Here is an 11,286-nt window from a genome sequence, read left to right on the forward strand (position 1 = left end):
GTTTGGAGCAAATCGGTGGGTTGATCTTGTGGTTAAAAACCCTAAATCGAACCTTCCGATTTATTGATAGCCATCTTCTACATTCTTGAATAACACACAAAATTCCAATAACAATAGATAACACCACTGATTTTTCAATATGAAAATTAAAAAGCGTTCGATTTGAACCAATCGTTTTCTTAATATTTAGAGCATTTTTGTAGCTAAAAGACATTTTTACCAATTTATCTATAAAAAATTATCACTTTTTGAGATAATTTTAACGGTTTTACACTTCTAATATTTGAGTTTATGAATAGTAACTATAATACATAATAATTCTAATATCACAGCATTACTTCTCTATAAAATTTAAACGAATAAAATGAGACATATAAATGATTATATCTTTAACATCTAAAAAACAAATGTCATTTTTAATTAATTAATTATACAATCATTTCCGTGATGCAAAGGAGCATGCCAAGAGTAATGCACATTTTTTTTCTTGTTTCGCAGGAGTTGTTAAATGAAAAAATACATTTGACTCAGAAGGTGCTTAACCATCTAGTATTTTTTTTATTTTATTTTAGCATTGTTATACTGAAATTGCCAAATGCTTCAGTACCTTCTAAATTAAATGCGCTTTTTTCATCTAATGACACTTGTGTGATGCAATTTTTTTTAAAAAGAATGCCACCATTGACACATAGGTAAATAATTTGAAAAGAGTAATAGTTTGATAATAAGTTTGCATAAAGATAGTAGAAAAATGAGCAATGTCAAGTTCATAATCATGTTTAATTTATGAAGTCACTCTTCTTTTTAACTACTTTTCTGTAGTAATGATTCTTTACTGCTTCTTTATTGATCTCATAAGGGTAAACCATATACTACTGGAAATATTTTAAGTGCACCAGGAATATCGGTGCACTAATTATTTTAACCGTTGATCTGAATTATAAAAATATATATAATATATATTAATTAAAATCAACGGTTAAAATAATTGGTGCATCAGTGCTCTCCGAAGCACTTGAAATATTTCCTATACTATTGGTTTGAAGTTTTCATCTTTATTTTACTCTGATATTGATAGTGTTCCCTGTTTGAAATGTTACTGTGGTTATAGTCCTTTTTCTCTCAAATTCAAAGTGATTTAGAGTGGATAAAGCACTATGCTGAAGTAGAGTGTGACACGGATCTTTTATATGTCATTTCTTATTTTACATCAATTATCAACATTATGATTTCATTGGTCTTAAAGGGTACACACAAAACACATTGCTATATCCACCCACCACTTTCTATCACCAATTATTTTAGTGCTATTTCTTCATTATTTTTGGGTTAATTAAGCTTAGCTTATTCCAACTGCCATCATCTTAGCATTACTTGATGATGAATGTGACTTGGTTGTTTCAAGTGTTAATAATGGCCATTCTAATTAAAATATCATAAGTGAAAATTCAACCAAAGTTTGTGATGATATTCTTCAGTCAATCGGATAACCAAATACCATGGTTTTGAGAACCATATCAATTTACTGGTTTGACCCAGTCAACTAGAAATTGGTCACTAATCGATTTGGTTCAAGATAAAAACCTCTTGGCAACAAATTAGTTAAAAAATAAAAAAAAAATAGTCAAAAAATGAATTAATCAGTCAAACCGATTTAAAATAGTAAATTACAAGAGACATTAATTTTTTTAAAAAAAATATATACTTTATACATAAATATATTATTTTATTATATTTAATTTAATTTTGGTTGAATTTTTGTTAAACTTTGAACGTATAATTTTACCGATTCATTGATCGGTCTGATATTTAGAACTTTGCTAATATTAAAAACTTCTTGTTATAACATTACTCATGCCTTTTGGAGAATTCAATTTTTTTTTTGTGATTGGAAAAAAAACAATTAAACAAACAACAACTAAAAAAAACTGTTTTCAAGGCAATAGAAGCTCCACTTGAAGAGAAAGGGTCTTTATTGTTGTTTTTGTCATAATGTCTGCTATTGTATTTGCATCTTTTAAGATCAATTGAAGATCAGCATGTCATTTCCAAGACATGATATCTCGGATTTTTAACACCAAATGATCAATAAAACCATATCAATCCTATAAATTATTGACAATAATAAAGGCATCTACACAGTCTGTTTCACATATAATATCTCTTTGTCCCGAGTCCCAAACTAAAAGAAAGTCTCTCTAAATAGCAAACAACTATCATTGCAGAATACTATGACTCTCAATTGTTCTCAGACAGCCTCATTGCCACTTTTCTTTTCAATCTCTGCTAACACAGGCAAAACCAACCCAAGCACCATTGCCAGGATAGTTAGCATCACAATTAATCTTAAAGGTACCCACCGAGAGAGGAATCCAAGAGCTCCTAATGGTGGAGGGGATAGACACTCGTTGCAACTCAAAAATATTCTAGAGCTCCTTTTCCAAGGACAAAGCCATACCAGTCACCTTGTCCGTGGTCCATAGGGTTGGAAGTAAGCCGAGTTGAGCCGAGCTAGACCAAGCTCAAGCTCGACTCACAAAAATTGAGCTTGCCTCACGGCTCGATTCATTAACAATCGAGCCTATTTCTTAAGCTCAAGCTCGACTTACCGAAAGCTCACGAGCTGGCTCGAACTCACGAGTTGGCTCAAATAATAGGAACATAATCGATAATTCTGTATCAATAAATTATAACTTGTATATATTAAAAAATATTTAAAAAATAAATTTAATATATTTACGAGCTAATGAGCTAAGCTTATTCAAGTTCAAGCTCGACTCATTTAATTTATGAGTTCAATTCTAAGCTCAAGCTTAGCTCACCAGCTCACGAGTTTAGCTTATTGAGCTATTAACGAGTCGAGCTCGAGCTGGCTTGACTCACTTATAGAACCTAGCGGTCCAAGGCTTGTGGGGATGAAAAATCTCATTATTCCTCGAATGCCAAATTCATTAGAGACCAGAAAAGAATCTAAAAGGAGGTTGTTTGTTAAGAACCAACTCATCAAATTCAGTTGTTGACCGGAGATCTCCAAAGCTTGCCAAACTAACTGGAATTTTGGACAATCCCAAATACATTGTAAAATCGATTCCTGACATAAAAAACATCATGGACAGCTATTCATGTGCGAAATGCCCCTCCTAAAACGAAATGCAGCAGTAGAAAAAGTCTCCTTAAAGACATAGTCAGGTCAAGAATTTGTATTTTTCCGAAACATGTTAACACCAAAATCAAAGTTCTTGTCCTCCCAACTAAACGTCTTCTTACCGAGCCACAAATGTAATCTCCCTAGTCACAAATTATGCAGGAAAACATGAAACGAGTAAATTATGGCTTTTAAGGCCTCAAAAATAGTCCACAGAAGAGTTATTTTTTCAGAGGAAGACACTCTTGAGAGACTTAACATCTTGCTGATATATTTGACCTTTTTTCTTTTTCTCTTACATATTAGATTTTGTGTGTGATATTATTATCATTACTTCTTATCAAGTGGCATATCCCTTATGTTTAGGCACATGAATGAAACTTATTCTAAAGTAACAACACCTTGTAGTATTATAGAAAAATCTTGCTACTTATCTCTCAATCCTTGAGGGAGATTTTGATACATATATATATTTATATTTGATTTGATTACATGAAGTAACATGAAAAGCCTAATATAATTCTAGTTATTATTAGTAGTAATATTATTGCTCAGTTTGAATTAGTACAAAAACCTTTCTTGAAATTCTTCTTCTCCTTGCTATGTGTATGAATCTACCTTACTCTATTGAGTGCTAAATAAGCAATTAGTCTATAACCAACCAACATAAGTGCCATAATGCAAACATCAACCCAAAGATGATTCAATCCCATTGATTTGATTGGTGGAAAATCAGCAACCTTGCACATCACACCCTTTGAGCATTCATAGTAATCATCTTGAGTGTATTGAACACCAAGAAGAAGCTTGTAACAGTAGTAGCTATAGCTCAAGTACTTTAGCCACACTATAAAAGGTGGAATCTGTTGAACATAGTATCCACCAGCAATGAGGAACACAAGGGTTGTGACAGAAGCTAGAGTGGTTGCTTGTTTGATCTCCATTAATATAGCACCAAATGCTAAGCCTAAGCTTTGAGAAACAAGGACACTGTAGAGAACAACAAGAAGAGAAAGGATGAATGTAACAGGATCAGGTTTGAGTCCTCCCATCCAATAGATTATGAACACAAATGCAGTTGGAAGTGCAAGCTCCAATGGCAAGTCTCCTATTGTTCTTGCTAAGAAGTAGGAAGACAGCCTGTACATTCCTGAAGATCTTTCCTTTATCAGCATTCTCCTCTCTTGTGGGAATGTGAATACTGCATTGTATAGAGGGTAGAATCCCCAGAAAACTGAGAAGAAAAACAGCAATGCTACCTGCATTTTCACCACACAATAACCCCATGTTAGCCCCTCTTAAGGGCTTTAAAACAACATACTCAAAGTTTCAAACTTTAGATTTCTTGGACTGTTTCTAATCCATATCACAGAAACTGCATAGAAATTTAAGTACTTTTTACTATGGTTGTCTACACCTAATAACTTACTTTTAGTTATAACTTTGATTTACAAAGTTGATACCTTTTGAAAACTATAAAACTAGATTAACAAAGTAAATGTGGTTCAATCAATCAATACTAATCTTGATTAGTTTCAGAATTTTAGATATTTCAAGATGTGATGTTTGACAAGGGAAATTGAAAAGGAAAATAAAGTAAATTTCATTCATATGTTAAAGGTCAATTACATTCCATAACCTCTTTTTCTGTTTAAGGTTAAATGATGTTATTATGAGTTATAACAAAAGTAGAAAAAGAAGATAAACTTGATAACTGAATGCAAAAATTTTCTTACCCGATCTTCAATGTGTGATTCTGGGGTATGCCACCACAAGAGTCCACCAAGAAAAGCAACACTTATGACTTGGAATATTCTCAGCCTATTGAATGCTTCAAACCTTCTCTCCCTCACTCCCCTCTGCAATAGTACTTTAAACTGATGCCACCAACTTGTGCACCATTGCTCCTGATTGATCTGATTCCCTGCATCAAATTTTCATCAACAGAAAGAAGGATTAAGACCATTGATGAGCAATATCTTTTTCACTGAAAACTCAAAAAGGGTAGTTGGAATAGAAAGACCTACTTGCACATGCATCTTTGATCATCATGTTGTTGTAGTTGTTCACCTCAACACTGCACAGCTCAGCTTTCAGATTTGTTGCTATGTTCTTATCATAAGCTGATATTAGAGCTTCTCTAACTTGCTTCCTTTCTTGTTCTAATCCCTCACTTTGTTCACTTGCATATATATATATATATGAAAATATTGATTAATTACCATTGGCAAGATCAAGCAAGAGATCAGAAGGATTAACAGTGACAGAAGTAGAGAATCCAAGTGAAGAGAAATAGTCCAAAGCAGTGGAAGCAGGACCATAGTAAATAGGAGAGCCTTCAGAGAGCAACACAACCTTGTCAAACATGTAGTATAGCCTGCTAGATGGCTGGTGAATGGTGGTTATAACGGTTCTTCCGCCGCCGGCGAGTCTCTTAATAGTGTTCAAGATCCTCTGAGCAGTTGTGGAATCCAAACCAGAAGTAGGCTCATCAAGAAGCAACAAGCTAGGATTAATAAGCATTTCTTGTCCAATACTAACTCTCTTCTTTTCTCCACCAGAAATTCCTCTGAACAAAGGTCCTCCAATCATGCTGCTCCTACACCTTGTTAATCCCAATTCACTGATCACTCTCTCAACATGATGAACCTTCTCATCTCTTGTTAAAGTCTTTGGAAGCCTCAGAAGTGCAGTGAAGAATAGTGTTTCAGTTACAGTTAGGTGAGGATATAGAACATCATCTTGTGCTACAAAACCTGTTCTTCTCTTGATTGAACCTGAGAATGGATTGTTGTTGTATGTTATCTTGCCGGAGAGTTTTCCGGTGAGACGGCCTCCGAGAGCTGTAAGGAGTGTGGTTTTGCCACTCCCTGAAGGGCCAAGCATGGCAAGAATCTCACCAGGGCAAACACAACCACTGATTCCATTCAGAATTGTTTTCTCTTTGCAGCTCCATTTGTTGCTTCCCCAACATCCTCCTTTCTGTTCTAGTTTCACTTTGTACACCAATTCCTCAAACTGAAAATTCAACCAAAAAACACAAAGTAACTTTGCAACACTGATATACATGCCATGAATGAGTAACTATAACTAGTATTTATATTAGTGTGTTACCTTCAAAGTTATGGGGAACATAGTGAGTTTCTGTATGGATTGTTGTTCATTGGTATTATTATTCTCTAAGGCTGCTTCCATAGAGTGATGATGAGTACTACTACTACTATTACTACTAGTGTTGTATTCTGGTTTTGGTGCTATGCAGTTTTGTGGCATGGCTAATGATGGTTAAAGAATATAAAAGAAAGTGATGATATGATAGAGATTTATGGTGGTGAATGATGAAATATAATGGAGGGGTTTTGAGAGAAGTTAAGAAGTTCCTTTTAACTTCTTGTCAATGTGTTATGTGAGGAGAAAGAAAGCACATAAATATATAGCACAGGCTTAGGATCTTCACTGTGTTCAAATACAGTATTTTAGGCCTTCCTTTGCATTGTGGAATCCCACCTTTATTTATTTATTTACCTCACATTATTCTTTATCATGACCAAGCTCTCACCCCAAAACCTCTAGAAATTCTGAGCCATTGCTTTTTTTTTATTATTAACACTACATTTAGGTTTGTGAGATCTTAACTTTAATGGTGACATCACTGTTTTCTCTTAATCATCTGCTACTTTTTTAGTAAGACTGTTTAAAATTGACATATGCAACTCATAGACATTAAAATTGGAATAGCAATAATGTTATTACATGCAGACCAAATAATATAAACAGTAATTTGATGCAAATTAAAACCAAACTCCACTTTCATTTATATGTTAAAATCCAAAAGGGTAGGTTCAAAATTCAAGGTACAAAGAAAACAAAGACTAGAAATGGCACAAGTAGACAAGAAGAAAGGAAATGGTAAAACAGCATCATATGATTTTTGTTTTGTATTTTATGCAATACAGATAGATAGATAGATAGATTTAATATGGCATGTAAGATTTGATTTGAAACCTATAAAAAGAGAATGCTAGTACCACCTGATCTGACAATAAATATTAGTGGTAGCAGCAATGCACCTATTAATGTCTATGCCCACATTACCATAATTGATATAAGAAAGTGGCCTCTTTATTAACATGCCTAGCTAGTGATATACACCTGAGAGAGAGAGAGAGAGAGATTTTGAGCTTTCTGATGTTAGATTTCTTCTACTTTAATTTTTGAGGTTTTATTATTAATGCATTGTTCATACTATGTTGTAGGCATGTGAAAAAACAGAAAGCACTATTTGAATAATGTAAAACTGCAGGGTCACTCACCATGTTAACAAGAATACAAAACATGCAGAGTGTATATATATATATATATATAAACATATATCTTTCTACATATCTATCATTGTTAAACCTTCTTAGTTCTTAGTTTAACCATTTCTGGAGGTTATCTTTCCATTTTCTTTTGGAAGCTGTTATATTCTCTCTGTCCAATAATAATTCTCATTTTTTGGAATAATTGATCTTAAGGTATAATTAAGATTAATGTGAAAAACCAGAGCTAATAACAATATCCAATGTCTATAAAGGAAAAAGGTGTTTTTGGTTTAAGCATCTTCATAGCTGTTATGATGAGAATCTGATTACCAATATACCCTCAAACTTGAAAAGGAAATCTTTATATATATAGGCACTAAACTATAGGTGTTCTGAGATTTTTATCATTTGATTTCCTTCATTCATATATAAATATAGATGTACTATGAGAGCAGAAAATGGTACATTAGTGCTAGTGGTTAATGACATGTCTCTGCATGCATTTTTCACTTTCTTGTTCAGGTTGTTTCTTACCCTTCAAAAGAATTCTATGTTTGTTAAAGACACACTGATTGAAGTGGAGAGAGAGAGAATATCTTTGAGGATCCTGACATCTGTATGGTTCATTTGTCATTGTTCATAACAGGAAAATGCAAATTTATCTATAAATAGTAATGGAACTCATCAACACCTTTTTCATATATTTGAATGAATGGATGGATGAGAATTCAGAAACTTGTTTATTAGTATATAATTTAGATTTGGATTTTTTTTTTTATGAACGAATATTTTCACTAAATTTGTAGAAAATATGAGTATTGTTCATGATTTTTTTTTTAGTGAATTTTTTCTATTATAAAAAGAATAATCTTTATTTTCATTAAAAGGTACAATATCCGGGGTTTTTTTGTATATAGAAGTAAAATTAGTGATATACCTTAACATTATAATTTTTAGTATTTTTCAAAAGTGTGGAAGATACACAAATCGAAAAGTCCGATTTCTATACTTCAAATTTTTTTTTTAACAGAAATCCCTCGATCCGATTCCTGTACTCTCACAAATCCCTCGGTCTAATTTTTATATTTCTCACAAATCGGACGGTCCGATTTTTGTTTATCTAATTAAACGGTTCCACATTTGAGAATAACACCCCATCAACCCACATTTTGAAAAAACATCATTACTACTCCAATATCAAAAACAAAATCTGCAATCTCCGGTGGCATTATTTATCAAAAACTCCACTAATTTGGTTTGAATTATAGAGATTTTAAAAGAAACTTTAGATTTTTCTTTCTAATAATCCAGTCTAAAACATTTAGTTAACAGTCCAAATATTCGTTATTTTAACCAATTCTTCGTTATTCATAGACACAAAATTAAAGGAAGTATACAATTATATATTGTCATTTCAATAAAAAAATAGTTATTTTTTGAATTTTCATTAAAAAAATCCAGTTAAATATTATTATTATTATAATATTTTTGTATAAATAATTACATATTATGTTGATAAAAATAACTATTTTTAATAATACATACTGGTTAAAATAGTTATTCAACAAATATTAAATAATAACTAAACGATAAAATAAAAGTTTTACATTATTTGTGAGTCAGTATATTAAAATTAAAATTATATCATGATTGTTGTTATTATTATTAAGAAAATTTAAATAATTATTTTTTATATTTATTTTACATTTAAAAAAATAGTAGCCAATTTTTTTTATTAAGATAGTGTTTGTTTCTAAAGATTAAAACCAAGACTGCAAATTAGAATTTAGTATTGTGTTTAGTTATTATAGATAGAGGAAATTAAATTTTTTGAAATCGAATACTGAAATCTTAATAATATTTCTTTCATAAATAATTTTATTTAATTTTTAAAATTTTAAATTTATGCCTCAATTTTTATATTTATCTTAAATCAAACATAATACTTAAATATAATTTAATTGAATATATTTTATATTAAATATAATATATCTTTCTCTTCTAGTTTCAATCTCTGGATCTCAATTTCAGTTTCAAAAACAGCGTAAAATAGTATTATTTTTGGAAAATAATTTTGTCTCCCCCATGTGCTTTGGTGTTAGTTTATAGGTCAAGCATTTGAGTAAAGGAACCATCTAACATGAAAAAAAAAGTTATATATATATATATTCTATTATTCTCTTCCTACTCCTTCCTCTGCATGTGATAACCATTTATCTTAGTTATCCTCCATATAAATAAATAAATGAATGAACGAGATTTAAGAAAATATCATATATGTTTTCGAATTCAATAATGGAACACATCTTTTAATTTCTTTGCAGTTTGAAGTACACACAAAGTTTGTGCCGCACAGTGAAAACTTTACATTAAATGAAGTATAAGAGGCAAGAATAAATTCAAAGGATGAAAAAGTGAAAAAAAATTTAAAAAAATAAAAATAAAAAGCTAAGGGGTACGTGGGGATTTACCAAAGAAAGATCGGTGATTAAAAATAATCTTAGATGCTTCTAACTTCTAAGATAATAAAAAAAGAAAAAAATAAATAACATGCTTTGTTCTATATACATTTATGTTCATTTTAGCGCATCAATATATGATTACATTTTTTCTTATCAAAAATGAAAAAATTCGAATCCACGAACTCTTAATTACATTTCTTTATTAATAAGAGTTTTGAGATTTAAATTTAAGATATCATATATACCATTTAATTATATTATTAATTATTTTGAGATTGAGCTCAACGCAATACTTATATTTTATTCGAGTTTAATTTGGAATTTTCCTCATGTTCAATTTTCATCCGCTTTGGGAATAAAATTTTGGTTAAAACAAATAACTAATTATTTTCAATTATTACAATGATTAGTATATATTAAGAAAAAGGCAATTAAAGTTTTTCAAAAAAAAAAAAGAATATAATTTCCATAGGTGATAATTTACCACAATATATACAGTAGATACATACATAATCTATCACATTTTTTTAAAAAAATAATTACTACTAATGTAAAATTTAATAATTTATTAACCTATTATAACTATTTTCCAATAACATAATTTTCTTTAGACCTTTCCATCGAAAATTCTGTTCTTCTTTCGCTATTTTTCATTATTTAAGGTTAATCAGGGCCGTTTGAAAGTTTCAAAAGTTATTTTTTAATTTTTTATTTATAAAAAATAATTTAAATTATTTTAAAAAAAAAACTTAATTAAATTATTTATCTAAACTGAACCTTAGTATGTAAATGTAGGATGATGAAATTAACCGTTGCATTTGTTTGCAATGAAAAGTGATTATATTCTTATATTATTATTCCCTCTAAGCTAGGATATAGGAACATGCTATTGATTATAGCGCTGTGGTTTTTCAACATTCGTATCACCGAAAATTCGATATGACTAATTTTATTATATCATTCTCTGTTAAATTATCATATCACTCATTGTTCAGTTAAAAAGCATAGGGATGCGACATGCTAATAATAATCAGCTTAGCAAAGTGTTTACCGTTCCCTAATAATTATTAATTTTTCTAATCTTATTAACACTTCCTCCTAATGAATAATAATACAAGGGAATGATTAAAGTTAGAACCCATCAATCAGATTCCAATTTCTGTCCATGAAAATAATTTAATAATTTTTTTTAATTTTCCTTTTGGGACAGCACTAAGATAAATGGTATTTATAATGGGTCCGGTGGGATATTGTACCTTTTCAGTGCGCATATGTAATTTTCTATCTATCAACTTGTATATATCATAGTTTATATTTAATATATATAATTATTTATGTTTTTCTTTTTATCAATTTAAATTTTTAAAATAAAATA

The 11,286-nt window shown here is 30.4% G+C and overlaps 1 protein-coding gene across 1 annotated transcript; it reads right to left on the reverse strand.

Annotated features, from left to right (window-relative positions):
- Positions 1 to 3,547: 3,547 nt before the first annotated feature.
- On the reverse strand, positions 3,548 to 6,675 carry LOC107487360 (ABC transporter G family member 14). Its single transcript, XM_016107976.3, is given in 4 exon segments — positions 3,548 to 4,404; positions 4,882 to 5,069; positions 5,173 to 6,163; positions 6,260 to 6,675. Coding segments are annotated over 4 exon segments (1,983 nt in total). The 5' UTR covers positions 6,419 to 6,675; the 3' UTR covers positions 3,548 to 3,759.
- Between the last annotated feature and the right edge of the window lie 4,611 nt (positions 6,676 to 11,286).

Source organism: Arachis duranensis, chromosome 5, assembly GCF_000817695.3.
Source record: "Arachis duranensis cultivar V14167 chromosome 5, aradu.V14167.gnm2.J7QH, whole genome shotgun sequence".
Taxonomy (NCBI): Eukaryota; Viridiplantae; Streptophyta; class Magnoliopsida; order Fabales; family Fabaceae; genus Arachis; species Arachis duranensis.